Source organism: Euleptes europaea, chromosome 5 (assembly GCF_029931775.1).
Source record: "Euleptes europaea isolate rEulEur1 chromosome 5, rEulEur1.hap1, whole genome shotgun sequence".
NCBI lineage: Eukaryota > Metazoa > Chordata > Lepidosauria > Squamata > Sphaerodactylidae > Euleptes > Euleptes europaea.
Window position 1 is genome coordinate 45259165 of NC_079316.1, and position 18118 is coordinate 45277282.

Sequence of the window (18118 nt, forward strand, 5' to 3'; positions counted from 1 at the left end):
CCTTCAGTCTTTCGAGTCACAGCACTGACTATGTCACAGACTCTGGGAGTAGCTTTTACCAATGTTATTTTTCTCTCAAAAAAGGTCTAACAGCTATGTGGTCTGATTAGGTCAGTTTGCCTAAACAATGACAATCAATCAACCTCACAATGAAAGCCTACCTTTTACTGTTTTGACAAATACTTGTTTTTCTTTACTAGGGTCTTTTTCTTCTACTAGAGTTCCATGGAAAATCCTCCCAAATGTGCCTAAGCATGATGAAGAAAGAAAATGGAGTTGACATACATGTCTATACACTTTTAATAACTCAAGAGATGAAGAGAAACCAAAGGTAGCAACTGCCCTTTCTCTTATGAACCTTCACATCCATGGCTTTCTTGTTGAGAATTTCAATCACACTGCAGCTGATACAATCTCTTTGACAATGTCTAATTTGGAGATGTTCAAAAAGCAGCCTTTTGATATAAACGTTAGAAGGTGATGGAGTTTTAGTAAAGTCCTTTTTGCCAAACATATGTAGAATATCAGTTATACTACCTACACATTCAACTCCAACTATTTACCCAATAGCTTAGTTGAGAGACTGATCAATATTTTTTTTAATGCTAAAGACTGATCACACCAGCAAGAATTGGTCTTGGGAGTACATGGATTTTTTTTTTTTTTTTAGAGAACATGTACAGCATAGCCCTTACAACTATCACTAGCCATCTGAAATCTTTTTGGAGAATTCCAAAAAAGAGGTCAAGAAGCATGAAAAGCACACTGCATGCATATCAAATCACATGAGAAACGTTTTGCGAATACCTTCTTGAAGAACGTCTTTTAGTGTTATTCTCTCTCTGGAGATCGCAATGTCCTTTACTTTCACTTTTGCCTCCATCAAGGTTACACTTTTAAGGTCATTCTTCTCTATCCGTAAAGTAGGATAACCTGAGGAGCCAGCAGACCCAAACAATACCAATATAAATACCAAATGTAAATACCCTTACAAAAAAACCCCAGTTAAATTATTTTGCAGAGATAACACACAACAGTTAAAATTAAATGATATATAACACGGGGGGAAATCCCATGCCACTGGATAGCATGAAACAAATATTTATCGCTTTGGTCATATTGGCAAAACCAATGCAGGGTGCACTGCAGAATGGTTAAAAATCCAACACACACACACCTTGCAATATTTTAACACGTCATTGCCCTCTTCTGGACTCTAAATGATATTGCTATATAGGAAGTGCTTCCCCTGTTTAATGAATACTCTAAAATTATGAGCCACACATTTTTGGAATAATTTTAGTTTCTAGTAAGAAGGGGCTTAAGTCTTTTAAGAAAGGCTTTGCTCATTTATGGAGATTGCAAGAAAGTAAATCCTGTAAGGTAAGAGAGATTCTATTCATTTCAGTAGGCAAAATACGCTGAAGGAAAGTTATGCAAGAGGAAAAAAACATCCCTGTCTCAGTTCATCCTGACATCAAGAGTTCCAATCTTGCTGATGTGAGAATGGCCAGCTGTACTCTTGCATACTAAACATAGTATGGGGGGAGAAGTCTCTTCCCCCATCAATTCTCCCCCTCCATTTGCACTTTCCTGCCTTAGTATTAGGAAAGAAACATGAGTTGGGAACTTCATGTTGCTCTTCTAATATGCAGTTTCTCAGTCTGGTAGCCCAGAGAAACATCAGCCATACAGATGTCAAACTAAATTTTTCACACTGGAACCAGCGGGCCAGTTTCAGTTCGATTTCTTAGAAAGACTCCTTGATTAATAGACACCACTCAGCCCTGCTATTAGATTAATACTTACTAGTAATTGGAGTTGCATTGTTGGGTGTGTCAGCCCTCAGGTACTGTGTTGTCTGAGTGGAAGGCTGAGATAAGCCTTGAGAACTGCTGCTGTCACTAACGCTGTTTAGAAGACATGAAAACAGTGTTTGTAGCTGCTTCTGTAACTGCTTTTCGTTTCCTGCACAAAAACCCAATATTTAACCTGAGCTGGAGGCAGGACACTTTAGCTGTAATGGTACAAAGTGGTATACTGCAGCTATAATAAATCAGCAGAACTAGACTGCCTCCAAAATGTAATCAAAGACTTCAAGTAGTTCTTGTAGGTTATCTGGGCTGTGTGACCATGGTCTTGGTATTTTCTTTCCTGACATTTCGCCAGCAGCTGTGGCAGGCATCTTCAGAGGAGTAACACTGAAGGAAAGTGTCTCTCCAGTGTCTCTTCAGTGTTACTCCTCTGAAGATGCCTGCCACAGCTGCTGGCGAAATGTCAGGAAAGAAAATACCAAGACCACGGTCACACAGCCCGGATAACCTACAAGAATCAATGAACTCTGACCGTGAAAGCCTTTGACAATACTTCAAGTAGTATTCATAAAAAATGCCAGCACACAGTAAAGCTTTTCAATCAAACAATCTGCAGTTGAAACTATTCAACTTTACACAAGATTTAAAGTTGTAAGAAGGAAGAAGAAATATTTAATAAAATCTCAAAGTTCAATTTATAGGCTATTAAAATATTTGTTTTATATTTCAAATCAGAGTGAATAAAAAGGAATACATGTTTCATCAAGTATGTCTGAATGCAGCTGGTGACATGGAAGACTAATCTTGTGTAATTTTGTTGCTGGGGCATGCAGCATTAATCCAACAAAAATTCAAAACACAAAAATTCAAAATACGAATGTGTTTAAGGCCAACCAAAATCACACAATAGTGTGTGAGCTTTTGAGTTCTCCAAAACCTTTTCATCAGGCTGGATGTTGGAAAAAGTCCCCCTTTTGTTTGTATGTTTTAAACAATCAGCCTGATGAAGAGATATTTAAAACATGGGTTGTGGTATTTTGGTTGTTCTGGATACATTTATTATTTTTGTAGTGTTTCCAGTGCCCTGACCCTGGATGGCCCAGGCTAGTCTGACCTCATCAGATTTTGGAAGCCAAGCATGGCCAGACCTGGCTAGTACTTGGATAGGAGCCCACCAAGTCCAGGGTTGCTACACAGAGGCAGGCAATGGCAAACCACTTCTGGATGTCTCTTGTCTTTAAAATCCTATGGGGTTGCCATAGGTTGGGTGCAACTTGATGGTAATTTCCATTGCTAGTGTTACCAGTACATAACAGACACTGGGCTAGGCATAATGGTATTATGGTTTTCCCATCTTCGGAGATGGAAGTGCTCTTGAGAAAGTGCATTATTGTTATTTAAATATTAACACTGATCTTGACTGAATGATACTTATGATGCTAGAGATCCAACATTACCCGTTTCCTACAAAGCTAACCTTCACTTAGGCCTGCAAAACCAAGCTTTCAAATCTTTTAAGTATTTGTATGTTTTAAATTTCTGAAATTTAATATACATCTCAGAAGAATCTCACTATATACTACAGACCAGCAAATAAATCTCATACCATAGACTATACAGAGAGCAAAACATCTAATTCAGCTTTATGCAGTTTAAGGCAGTTTGTTAGGAGCTGCACAGGTGAAGTGCTATCCTAGATTTACTTAAGTGAAAGAGGTAATTTGAAACCAAAGAACAGCAGACTCTTTGATCTTTTCCCATTAAAACTCATGGAATTCTCAGAGATCCCAGAACTATTTTGGGGGATATGTAATCTTGCACCAGATGTCTTCTACCTCCAACACTATATCCTGAATACGCACTTCCCATCTAGTTTTTTGACGCCTCAATTCTTAACCTACAGAAATTTCCAAATAAATCCAGCAAGTTATTTTTATTTGACTCTGCCACCACCAAAGATTGTTAAGAGTGTTATTAAACAATGAACACATTTTAATTATGGCAGAATTTCAATGAGGTGATAGATGCAAAACTCTCGATGGGGAATTCCATCAAACATCAGCCATTACCCGCCATGATGGACTACAGTACATGAATGCTTGAAGCATTAAAGAAAGACTTACATGGCCAAATTATTTATAAGTACCTACTTATGAAAAGAGATCCGGTTTCTACTTAGCATATATTCCTCGCTCAGTATAGTTCCACCTTCAAGGAAACCATTAGGCTATGTAGGCTCCTAACAGGATTGTTAGAGAGGAAAATAGTCACAGAAATGGACAATCCTGGGGAGGGATACCAAGAAGTACCAGATCTCCTTATAAAGAAATGTTAGCTAAGGCCTGTTACCCTGTTATGGCTGCTTCTTCAGTCTTGAGTCAAAATAATCTGTCAATTTAGGTAACTAAAGAAGCATTGTATTACTTGATCTAAGAGCCTTAAGAAAAACAGGATAGGCAAAGGCAACATTTTAAATTCCCAATGTCCATATTGCTACAACTGCCTTGTGAGGCTTATAGCAAAGCCAACAAAACTAATGTAAGAAAATAAAGATCCATGCTTTGTTCTTTACCTGTCTTCCAATTCTATTCTCTTCATACTGTGAAGATGTAAAACTGCTAGTATTATTGCTACCAGGAATATGACTGCACAGCAAACTCCTACACTGATATAAAACACACGAGTAGAAGTGGTGGGAGCTGCATTTACAGGATCAACTGAAATTGAAGTGAAAGTATTACTGCAACAAAATGGAAATAACATTTGCCAGTTTCAATGAATTTCATATACAATTGTGGAAGGAAGGGTTCCCCCACTTTCATCTTATCCTAGTATTATACTTCACTTCTTAATTTAAAACCGTGACAAAGGAAAAAGCTAGTATTAAGGTTTTTCCCAGGATATTCTGAGCCCAATTACTAACAGGGGTGAATCTAGAGACAAAATATACCATAGTATCTAGGCACAAGTTAAACTCAGAAGTTTTTTTCCCTTCCATTTTTCGGCACTAGCAAAAAAGGAGCACCAAGGATTGAAAGAAATGTCTAGAAGTACATCTGGGGGAAAGAAGTCCTGGAAAATGCATCAAGGGGAGTCTGGAGGTAAAAGTTCGGAACAAGATTAATACACATTTGGGGATATGCCAATTCTGAAAATGTTGGCTCCTAAGCTGAAATCTGAGTTCTTGATCTTTTTATTTGAAAAGCATAAAATAATGATTAAAATATATTTATTTTGATTTTCATATATGTCATGCACATACACACTTTTATTTCAAACGTTTGATTGCATAATTTCTTGATCATGTAAATGTAACTTAGAAATCAATCACTAAGGTTACAGCAACTGGATTTAGTGAAGAGAACCTGAAATAAAATATACATAAATCCAGAATGAAAGAGTCCAGGAGCACCTTAAAGACTAATAAAATTTCTGGCAGGGTATCTGCAGAATTTCTCCATGCCTACTACCGCTCTGCATATCATATCTGATCCAATCACGCCTGCTAATGTCATTTACCTGGTTTTGACATTTACATGCTGTCGCCATTGGGTGTGTGTGAATTCACTACTGAAGGATAGATGGACTCACATTCTAGCTGTATCTGAAGAAGTGAGCTGTGACCCATGAAAACTCATACCCTGCCAGAAATTTTGTTAGTCTTTAAGGTGCCACTGGACTCTTGCTCTTTTCTACTGCTACACAGACTAACACAGCTGCCAATTGTGATATAAATCCAGAACGTAACTGTAAAACTTCCAAATACTAATACTGCAAATGGGCACAATCAACAGTTGCTCGTACGTGTGCCTTGTCTGCTTGTGGCCCCCACCTTGTGGTAAGGTTTCCACTCTCCTGGCTTTCCATAAGCGAGGCAAAACTGAATTATTCAAGAGGGCTTTTCTACACAGGCAATAGGGTGGCACTGTACAAAATGCTTCACAAAGTCACTTGGATAAATTATTAGGGATTGTGGTCTACAACGGGTACATAAATACATTTTCTGTGACGTCGCCTACAGCGGGCCTTGACAAATTTTCTTCGGCTCTATGAGCCAGCCCAAACATTTAGGAGCCAGGCTCCTTTTTCATCTTTCAGGTTTTCACATCTTAATGACCAGTGTCTGTGTTGCAACTTAAAACAGAGACTGTAGAAAAGGGCCCATCTGGTTAGGGATAATGCTTTCTTTGTAATAACCGCACCACCACCCCCTTTTTGCCTCTGCCATTATCTATTTCTATTCGTGATCTGGGTCTACTTGGTTGAATTTATGCAGTGCGTGCTTGACAACAAAATGGCCTTTTTCAAACTGATAACACATTTGAGCTGGTACATAGCAGCAAGGTAAACAGGACCTCACTTGGCATAACTGTCCCAATTGTACCTCATGAAGTACATTAACATGATTCAGTTAGTTCATAACGCTAATGCAGACCATCAGGCAGGGCACAAACAAGCTGATCATCTTGATATACTGCTACCATCTGAATGCACATTTTCTTTAGATTTCTTCACCACATATTCTAACAACAGCTTCTTAAACTGATCTGTTCAAGCAAGTATAACACTATTGCTATCTGTTTAGGTTTGTCTTCAGCAGCAACTCTTCGAATCTTATCAGCCTTGCAGAATAAGCACACCAAACCCTTTCACCATGAAATGTGAATGCGCAACCGAGTCCAGGGTGCTTTGCCATAATTTTCCCCCACCCTCTGCTGATCCCATAGACAAGATGCTGAGCAACACTTAATATTTTTCTCTATGCATCACCTTCTTCATCTTCATCACTGTCACCCTCTAAAAAAGCCTGGTCACCCGAATAAGTTTCAAAAATATGTAGCAGTTCTCTGGCATGCACTCTGCTGCATCCTCTACATTTTCACAAATCCTTTTATGGCCTGATGTTGCCATTATGTTATTATGGATTTTTGGGGCTACATGAATTAGAGATGCAGAGTTGGCTCATGTGCTAAGTCTCTGTAGAGCAGAGCAGGATCTCCCCCTTCCTCTCCCACTGCAGCCCCAAATGCCTCCTCTGAAATGGTGCTCTAAGGCCAAGGTCTGATGAGGGAGGCACATTGGCAAATATCACACACACACCCAATCAGTAGAAAATTTCCACAAGATCCAACCCATATATTGCCCAGGACAGAACAACATCAATTAATAGTTACAGTTTCCTGGTTTTCAAGTGTCAGATAGGGCTTCTGACAACTCCGTCTTCAAAAAGATGGTTCCCCCGCAAACAAAATGGAGTTCTCCGTGCACTCCTTCCCCCCCGGTTTTGCATACGAGCTCCGGCTAGAGATTTACAATTGTATTGGGACCCGCCCGTGTAAATCTTCGATCTGATATCGGGTCCCGCGCACAAAGCCGAGAGCTCAGCCATCTCCTCCACTGATTGCTCATGATTGTTTCTGTTTCAGTTTTACTTAAGTCGTTACCGGCAGGAAACGACTACATTGTCTCTTTGTTTCTGTAACCCTATTGTATCAGCCCTATAAATGTATCCCCACTCCCCCTGTCATGTATTCCAACCTTGCGTGTCTCTTACTGAAATCACTGACTTCTGAAATAAATCTTTGAATCGCTGCTCTGCCTGGATTGAAGGTCTATTGCTGAAACGCTGTGAATTTGCTGGAGCCTGACATCAAGTGCCAAATGCTTCACTACTCTTATACTCATACTTTGCTGGAATCAACAGTTTCTCACTGAGGCGGCATTTTGCAAGAAGCTGAAATTAATGGGTCACCAAACTGCTTGATGCTTTTCCTTTAATGTTCTATTATAATAAGCCTTCTTCCTCTATCATTGTGATTCCTTAGCCAACAATTAGAGATTTGGGGCAGAACATTTTTCATTTCTAAATATACATTGTTTCATAAAATAAACAATGAATGGATACCATTGCAAATAAAATATTAAGCAAGCCTGGCAATTTTAAACTCGTAAATGATATCTTTCAGATGATTACTCAAAGGAACTATGTGAAAGAATACACGTTTTAATGATTTGTAAATAAGGAGTGGGAGCTCAAACTACACACTAAAAATCAAAACAAAAAAGTTATGAATTCAGCTGACTGGCTGTGCAAGTCAAATAAAATCCAAAATTAAAATTCTTATGGACAGGTCTCCTTTCTTATGGCAGAAGGGATATTGTAAGCAGGAATCTGAGACAGAACTAGCAAATGATAATACAGAAAGTGGTAATGAAAGGTATTCCAGTGACCTCCACAGAACGGAACCAAATTTTCCTGAAACAGATGAGTGGGCAACCATGCACAGTCCTTTGGGTGCGCTAAAATTAGTTTATCAATTAGTGTGTTTTCAGCACCTTTGTTTTTTCATTATTTCAAGTATTTGTTGCTATTGGGGCATGCAATTAACAATGGATACTTTTAAATGTGTTTAATAGATATGTCCTCAACTAGCAAGTGCTTTGTGGAAGCAGCCATGCCCTGACCCCTTCTGGAGACAGGTGAGATGTCTAGGTCCTTGGCTGGCCCATCCCCACCCTTATGGAGACTAAGGAACAGGGGGAGGAGCTGGGATCTATCTGGACTGGCAGCCCATTGGTGACCTGCCATGATGCTTAGGCAGCCGGTGGCAGGCAGGCTGAGATGCCAAGAACTGTCTTTGCCCCTTTGCCATTTAAACACCGACCTGCCTTACAGCTGAGAGATGGGATATGGAGGGGCTTGAATGCATGACTGCACACCTTACCCAGCATTCCTGAAGAATACCAGGGGGGTTGAGGCAAAAGCATGCCCCCTTTAAACTTTAAAACCCTGCCATTGAAAACCCTAACCATATTACAGCTGACAAGGAGGATGAAGGATAGCTCCTTAACTAAGTGCCCAGTGGCTTGCTCAGCTGTCCTAGGACTGGGGCAATACCATGGCCCCATTTAAAACTTTAAAGCCCCATATCAGCAATTTTAATCCTTGAATTAGTAGGTCAAAACTTTAAAATGCAGCATAGGAACCAATATTTTTGGATTTGGCATACCCAAATTCTGTTAAAGACTGGTCCATGACTTCTACTGCCAAACAACCATTTTTTCCTAGAAACATGACCAGTATAAAAGAAACAGCAAGCAAATTATTACAACCAAATTTACAACCTAAATCAGTTTGAAAGGCCCACAGATTATTTTGTTGTGGCCTTCAACAGCAAGCAAGCTGTCTACTTCTTCCCATCCCCAGTTTACTCTTGATGTGATTTCTATTCACACACAAAAATAGACCAATGTAACATGTGACTGATGCTTTCAGGAATATTACATGAAAAGCACATTTACTTACAAATAGGTTTGCTGCTATTTTTGTCAGATATTGGTGCTTTTACTTCTAGTTCTAGCTCTGAAGACAAGAGGAGAAAACAGGATTTTTAAAATCACTTTTCCTGCAAAAGTGTGAAGTAAACTTTAAAAAATTAAAAAGCAGTATGGGTTATTAAGGTTTCATTGAAAGATGGTCATCTGCTACATAACTATTTTATTCAATTAAAGACTTTTCATTATAGGGTGACAACTGAGAAACAGACAGTCTAATGTTGGTCTACAAAGAAAAAAATAATCAGTGTGGTGCCACTAACTCCAGCCACAACACCATAAATATTCCAGCCTGTAAAGATGTTTTCTAACTTAATTCTGTGCTAACTTCCAAAAACAGCAACTTGTCTAAGCATGGGAAATTATGGAAGAAAACCCCCCTAGTAAGCTGAATTTAAATTTAAGATTTTGAAAGCCCGAAGCAAGGGATGAAAGGCTGAATTCTTTCAGGCATTTATATCATATCCTCCATATTTCATGCAAACACAACCTTTTCCTAATTTGAGGCCTTCCTGAACCTCTCACAAATCACTGACTCCACTCATACCTACAAGGTTATGCCAATAAGGTAAAGAATTGTGAGAAATTCTGCTACACTCAATACAGAAGTGTTCCTTAACCAAATTACAAATGCAGCATATTCAATAAAAACATTACCCTTAACTGCAATAAGATATTTTATTCCATAAACTTGTAATTAGAAATCAAAAGGGGGTTTGCACTTAAAAAACAAAGTCACTAAACACTGCTGGTCAAATTGATCAAAAACAGTGCCTGTGGCATTTTTTCATTTGTCTGAAAACCATAACCTATTTGTAGCCTAATTTATCACAAGGCCTACCATTAATATCATAGTTTTTCCTCATGGTAAATGCAATTAGATTATGCTCCTCTTTTTTAACAAGTTTCATTGGCTTCACACATTGAGAAAGCATATAAAATACTTCCTGGAAGATAACACTCCTACTCCTCTACAACAGTCCAAAGGAAACAGGTTAATTACTACTAAGCTTCATTTTTGTTTTCATTCCTCTTTGTTCAAATACTAATTTGCTGCTATTCCAATGATAGCAGTGACTATGGAACTCTTTCTAATATTCAAGTATAATTTATAATTTGTATTTAGCTTGTATCTTATATCTCTTCAGTTTGTTTCTACACACCTGAAGACCATTTAATTGGCCCCAGCCCCCATACACCTCTGCACTCACCACATATAGGAACCACAATACTTCCATTTCACACTAGAGAACTGCAGCACTTTATCTGACCCTTAGAGGGATGAGGCAACAGAGGATCCCAGCAGAGGGGTGGCTTCCCTGAATGATTTGCAAGCATGCATTACATTTAAGAGGGTGGGTAAAATAAAACTCATTACTTACTTTTGTAACACATTTTCCTCCGTTTGAAGTTTAAAACTGTGATGTTTTTGGAAGCATTTACTGTCATGTTGAGCTGCATAAGTACCGTAACTTCAGAATCTAGCCTGCCAGTGCAAGGGAGTTCCACTCGGAACACTGTAAATAGAAAAGCCATATGTGTTTTTAAAACATGCATTTTTTATCCTCTAGGTACCTTCACAGCAGTATTCCCTTTGCTACAAGTTGTTTATTTTACTTCGTTTCTATCCCACCTTTCTCCCCAATAGGGACCCACAACATCCCCTTCTCCATTTTATCCTCGCAACAACCCTGTGAAGTAGATTACGCTGAGAGTATGTGACTGGACCCTGGGTTACTCAGAAAGTCTCCATGGTAGAGTTGGGATTCAAACCTGGATCTCCCAGATCCTAATCTGATTTAACCACTACACCACACTGACTGGAAAAAAATAAGTAGGATTCTTTGATCACCCTTTGTTATTTCCAGTTCTCCAAGAATTTAGACACATAGCCTTAGACATTTAGACATATTTTAACCATAGCCTTCCTGATAAGCTATAATATGGGTGTGCGTGCAATATGCAATATTAAATTCAAGCATGCTGGAATTTTTTCAATCATTGTAGGGCCTAGTTACGATCACTTAAAAAGAAAATCATTTGTTTTGCACTTGGTGCACATTGCTGCCTTGATGAATACCACAGAAGACTAGTACAAATTGACCACACTGTTCTTTTCAGTAAGAACTGACCACTGGTCTCCTCTGCTCATCCTAGTCTAATCTAGTTGTTCTTCAAGAAGCACCTTTGAGTGCCAGCCTGCTATCATTTTGGTGATGATTACTTTAAAACAAGTCACACTTAAACAATCATTTAGAATTCATTGACGCCATTAGCATGCATATAAATAAAGCACCACAAAGCACTACTTTGCCTTTCCAGTATGAAATCAAGCCAATCATATTATAGGTACTGTTTCACAACAACTAATAATTCAAAAATATAAACAATCAGATATCAGACTGGAACCCAAGATAGCTCAATTCAGCTGAACAACAACAAAAATAACAATATCAAAATATGCATTTTATATGAATGGTCAATTCACTAATTGGCAGCACTGAGAATGGCTACATCCTCCGTGCTGTATGCATTCTGCAATTCCATGAATCATAGAAAAAGTGCTGGATACAGGAAACAGCTTCTAGAGGAAGTGTGGAGACAGTGTCATACAGGTGACCAAAAATGATTTCCAGTGTCAGGACTAGACTGAAAAGCTCCTTGTCTAAGTGAACCAGAATGAAATCATGAAAAAAAAAATCATAAAATTCTGCTGTTACTTCATGCAATATGTTATGTTTTATACTGAATAGCACTAAGTAGTTTCCCTTCTAAGAGCAGGAATCATGGGCCTTTCCTCAAGGTATCTTTGATGAGTGGGAGTTCAGCTTCTACAGCTAGAGTTCAGCTTCTTCCCGTACTAGAAAAGTAATGTTGAAATCTTGGGCCCATGTGGGAGCAGCTCATCTTACAGATCCTCCCCATATCAGTACTTACCCTTCCCAGCAGTGGAGTCAACTTAAGTGTTTCCAAGTGTGAGAAAATATAATTGTTAATGAAACACCACTTACCTGATAGAGTACGAGGTATTTCTCCTTGTAGAGAAATATTTGCCTGCGGCATATCCATAGCTAGCAGGTTATCAACTTGAAACCCCAGTTTATATTCAATCTGTAAAAAATAAGAGACAATAAAACATGTACCACCGTTATTAAGCATATTTATATTTGTTTCTTAATTTAGATGAATTAAGATCCAAAACATGATAAAGATGCAGTTATGTTCCCCAACTAAAATGATTATGGTGTAAATTCAGAGGACCTCATCAAACAATTTTCACACTGACTTTGAAAAAAATATTTATGTACTTCCCAGCCTCGGAATTGGGGTGGGTGGGTGTGGAATCTAGATGAAACCCAACGGTGTGGCTGGCAGAAATATTTTTAAGCAGGGTGGATAAAAATCAATTATTTTTGAATTAAATCGGATGTTTTTAAATAAAATGCTCTTTGAGTAAAAACCTATCTAAAGATAGTTTTCTGTTTAAGATACACTATAGTACAAAGGTTATTCATCATGAAATACAGAATAATTTTAAATTATGTGGCATGAAGCTGTATATTCATGCAATGTTTAAATTTTTGGTAAATGAATTCCATTAATCCATTCACAATGTCATGCTTTTCCAGAGGTTTTTGTAATATTATTTTGGGCAATTTTTCTATCTAGAAGATATTATCAGATGCTTGGTTTTGCTGTTCTCAAAACTGTGACTTTGTGTCTGCAAAGATAATATGCCTCTTCACAGCAAAAATATTATAAAATAAACATACAGAATTGAGAAAAAAAACCTTAATCCCATTGTTCGTTTGCAAATCTATGTATACAGAATCAACCCTTTACCTCTTAAGTGCTAAGTTTAAAGAAGTTCAATGAATAGAAGATTGTTTGGAGTGGAATAGATCTGCACAAGGAGCTAAGCATGAGGAGGGAGGGGCAAGCAGTACACATGAAAGTGAAACCTTTTGAGCAGAATACTTCACAAGTCTTTATGTAGAAAATCATGATTTCAATCTAGTCTTACTGACTAGTAATAGTGATTTAAATCGATTGGATTTAAATCAAATACACCCTGTTTTTAGGATCAGGGTGCCAAACATATCAGATATTTTCGTTTATTCAGAGACGACATTTCCTGTCATTACATTGCATTAAATACGATGATCATTTTAATGTGAGAGAAATCCATGTAAAATGAAGTGATGAAACAACATTCTTCTGCCAACAGAAAATTCTTCCCTATTCACGGGTAGCTATTACCTCGCTATAGCTGGCAAAAGTTTCAATCGAAGTTCCAGGTTCATAATGCAGCGCCTCATTAAACTGAACATAATTGTCGTTGGTCCATGAGGCAGTTTTGTCTATAGCTTTCCTATATTACACAAACTCGGATGTACAATTTTGTGGCTTAGTTTATCCACATTTAACTTTTAAATGTTGATGCTTACCTTTGCCTTAGCATGCCAACTGAAATGGAGGCTGTTTGTCTCACTGGGTACTAAGAGATTGAACGACAAGGCATAGTGATTGATAAGACCATTCCTCACATAGTAGAGTTCTGCATCAATACCTAGAGTGTTTTAAAGGGGGAAAGAAAGAAAACAGAGGTGAAACGCTCAGCTACAGACACAGGAAACTTTGAGCACAACCAAAAAAATGATTATGGTTGGGCTTAGGAGCATTATTTATTTATAAAAGGTATCTGCCACCTCAGACACTTGCTTGAGTAAAGCTAAAACAATACAATGAAATCATAAACACAGCTACATAATTATCAATAATAAAACAAGCCACAAAAATATGCCAGGTGCATAAAAACAGCATAAAACAACATGCAACAGCCTAAAATAATATTCACAAAACAGTTGTCAGGCTAGAGAAAAACAATAAAAACATTTTTAATAAATGAAGCCCCTCAGTAAAAGGCCTGGTAAAAAGGAATGTTTAGACTTGGTATCTCAAGAGTTAGGGAAGGCACCAGATGACCCTCGGGGAGGGGGTCATTTCAAAAACAAGGCGCCACCACTCAAAAACCACTCTCTAGTTGCCACCTGCCTCTTTCTCTGTAGGCAGAACTACAGAGAACAAGGCTTGGGAAGAACTTAACAGGCAGTCTGGACTCTGGATAGTACAGGAAGACATGCTGTTTAAATACCCCAAGCCATTTATAGTTTTAAAGGTAAGAATAAGCACTTTGACTAATGCTCAGACACAGACAGGCAGCCAAGTGCACATCTTTCAGCACATGAGCGATACAATCCCTGTATATAGCCCCTAACAACAGCTTGGCTACCACCACATTTTTGACCAACTGAAGTTTCTGGGACGTTTTCAAAGGCACCTTCATATTAAGTGCATTACAGTATTTAATCCAATCTGGACTTGATCAGAGCATGGATCACTATAGCCACAGTAAAGATGCCTCTGAATTTTGATTCCTGTGTAAAAAGCTCACTTTCAAAATAAGGACAGCCTTAATTTAGTTCCAGTAAAATCACATGTATTAATCAAGCTGGCACTTTAGTCATTCTTGCAAGCACAAGGACTGCTTGCAGGGGGGAAATTAATCTGGCAATTGTGAAGGAGACTACGCTGAACTTGAATGCTTGCTTCCCTTCAACTATGCAAAGTGACATTTGTAACATGATGCCAAAACGTGCACATAAATTTCAGTTGCAGTGATTTTTTAAAAGTACTTCTGACAGTCAGTGGCAACCATGAAGCTGTCCTATGATTATAATTAGTTTGCATGTGTTTGGTCAAACTGAGTACATGTGATACTTGAATGCCATGTTAACACATCAGAAAAGTAAAAAAATGACCACGAGTTGCGGGCAGCTTTCCTGCTACTAATCTTGAGACATCATCTAGCACAATTTTATTTTCTAGAGGAGACAGTTTTTTCAAAGCCCAAATACTTGAGTAATGACATACACATTTTTATTATATCTATTTTTGGTCCCCACTGAGAACTGGGAAGGAGGGAGGGAATTGTTAATATCTAAGCCAGCTGAATAAGTGCACCGCTAAGCATTTGCCCCTCCCTTTCCGCGGGTACTTTAAGGATTTAGCGTGTTCAAAGGCATGCACAGAAGAACAAGAACCAAAGGGGAGTCTTAGCCTGTGACCTTGGGTGCATCATGCTGACAATCAACTTGACACATCTTTGTACCTCATAACTTGCTTGAAGTTTGAGGGAAAGAGGGAGGGGGGAGAGTTATTCTAAATAACTAAACAAATTAATGTGGAAACTGGCTCAGTCATGTGAGTGGTGTGGCCAGTGCCACTATGTTATCCAGAGTGACTGTATCACAGACCTCCAACTGCCCCAAATATAAGGGCTGAGACATCATCATGTCCCAAATCCTAAAAACTCCTTCTGGCACAAGGCAAGACCAAAAGTAAGGGAGATGATGTGTGTTTGTGTGCTGGAAAACTCTCACCCAGCATATGCTCAGGAGCCATATCCATATTTTTTCATTGAAAGTATCACTGATGGGGGGTTAACTTGTAGAAATAGTCCTCATTATCAGCACCCAAGGTGTCCCTTCTACAACTTGCTTATAAAGTCCCTTACCATGTACCACTGCCTCACACCAGAACCCCCTTCCTAGACTTAAAGCCCCTTCTACAGCACGTCCATCCCAACTCATCCCCCTTCCTGTACATGACTGCTTGCCCCCTACACTCCTCTCACATGCCAAAACAACATCCATCCTGCCATCCTAAATATTCCCAACACTTCCACAGACCACCATCAATGTGCCTTCCACACCCCACCTCCTCAGCTGCATGTGAGGGAAAATTATACATTTCACCCACTTCTCTAAGACACCGCCCTCTATTTTCACAGCCAACTTAAAGAGAAGTTAAAAGGAAAAGTGGGAGGTGCTGATACTTGCAGGCAGCAGCAAATATTTGCCCTAGAAAGGACATTTATTTTGTAGCTTGGATCACTTGGTTCCATTTGTGCAGAATGTTGTAGGCATGCCACAGGCAATGTTGTCTTGGTCATGCTTCTCTGTGCCTTATGTTACATATCAAGGAATCATGTGGTTCCTGCAGTTGAGCCCAGCTGGGGATAGCATACGTGAAGTTGCCATACTATTGATTCTAACGGCAGAGCTCTTAGGGATGATTCAAAGTGTTGCAACTTTAGATGTTGTTATAGAGTCTCCTACGGGACTGATTCTTAAACATTATAGCAGGAAACTTCTACAGGGGCAAGAGAAGATCTGAGAAGGATCTCCCACTCCATCACCCTATCTCTTCTTCCTTTGTAGTGGAAATACACAGAGAGAGAGACTGGTATGTCATCCATGCTGGTCTGGAGGGTATAAATATGCATACTTAAGGTTCTCATGATGTTTTAAGAAGAGGCTTTTTTTTTCAAATATGCAGGACTGTACATAATAATGGAGAGCCAAAGGGAATTCTTTTAAATCAACTGTGCCACCACAGAACAAAAAACCGACAGGAGCAGAACCAAAACACCAATCCAAGTATCAGCTTTTCCATTCGTTAAAACTTGTAATGATTCTGTTTTATTATTATTTTCACTGAAGAAAACATCAGAATCCATTAGTTACGACTTATCTTTCCCTTTCTGTACATTAGATTCAAATTCAAATGTATGTATAATATCAAGAGAAGATAGCGGCTGGCTTGCTAGGTACCAAGAAATTTTATGCTGGAACCTATGAATGCAAAATAGCAATTCTAGCCAGTACACACCTTAAAAATATAATACCTGTTCCAAGACTTCAGAAATATTTTGAGCCCTGACCCGGAAAATAGAGAACTAGACTATAACAAGGTGATAAAACTGATATACTAGCTACTTTAAAGTATATTCATTCTATAAAAAGGAAACACTACTGAACAAGTAATGTCAGGCAACAGATTTATAAACATTCAGGAACTCTGTCCTTGTTTGGTAAGTAAATGAAAATACACACTTCAGAACATAAATCACATTAATGGATTACAAATATTCTAAATGCCTCAAATCTGTCCCTATTGTTAGGAAGGCACTGTCTGAAGGAACGGTAATTGTAGGAGAAAAGAACACAGTAAAATAAATGTTATGAACATACAAAAAACAAAGTGAATTTAGAATCTTCAAATAATCTATTGCAGATGAGGCAGGAACTATCGATGCAATTGGTTTAAATAACTTGCATTGCAAATGTACTGAACAAATTTATTTAAAATTCTTTTGACTTGTAGTCCCCATTAAACAAGCTCATATGCAGAAAAAGTAAGGCTTGGAGATCTAGTTTCTCATTACTGAATCTTACTTAACCTAAAGGAAACCACATGACAAGGCTTGCTTTTTTGCTTTATATTTTAAGAGGAAACATTGTTTTGCCCAAGCAAGCCCTAAATCACATTAACATATATCTTTGTGCTCTGCTTCTGGGTATAAACCAAAGAGAATAAATTAAATCAAGCGTAGGACAAAAAGGTAGACTTGCACCATACCATAAAAAGACAAGGTCATTCTTTAAAGATAACACATTCTGAAGCACAGACAAGAGGGAGAGGCAGGAATTCATTGTTCATCATGAAGGATGCTGGGGGGACCCTTGCGTTCATTACAAAACTTGATCATGTCACTCCAGAAGTCCAACAAAACAGGGCTTTTTCAAGGGGTCCTTGAATAAAAGTAGCCTAGCTTTAATGCTATAGAGTTTTACAAAACGGGGAAAAAAGTTCTCAATTAGCATGGGAAAGTGATTTTTGTTTATTTAACAGGGACTTTGTGAATTCAGAACTTCTCTTTGAGAAACACAACAAAATGAAAAGCTGTATTTTGTTTTCCAAGCATTTAATAGATTTCAAAAAATTGTAGGCAACTGTAGTGTTATTTTCATCTTTGTATTTTAAGTAGGCACTTAAGAGTTTCCAATAAATTAAGATCCTTTTTGTGTATCCATATCGTTCTCATTATTGTGGTAGTAATTAGG

General features: G+C 38.4%; 1 protein-coding gene across 2 annotated transcripts in view; it reads right to left on the reverse strand.

Annotated features, from left to right (window-relative positions):
• The window catches only part of RYK (receptor like tyrosine kinase), a 44251-nt gene that overhangs the window by 16372 nt on the left and 9761 nt on the right, over positions 1-18118 (reverse strand). The window contains exons 2-9 of one of the 2 annotated variants that reach the window (XM_056849304.1): positions 13598-13719; positions 12161-12260; positions 10532-10666; positions 9121-9177; positions 4387-4531; positions 1810-1910; positions 808-933; positions 162-248 (exon numbers count right to left, since the gene is read on the reverse strand). In XM_056849304.1, the coding sequence (XP_056705282.1) occupies positions 162-248; positions 808-933; positions 1810-1910; positions 4387-4531; positions 9121-9177; positions 10532-10666; positions 12161-12260; positions 13598-13719 (873 nt within the window). Of the gene's footprint in view, positions 1-161; positions 249-807; positions 942-1808; positions 1911-4386; positions 4532-9120; positions 9178-10531; positions 10667-12160; positions 12261-13597; positions 13720-18118 lie in introns of both variants that reach the window. The other variant, XM_056849303.1, reaches the window with a different exon arrangement.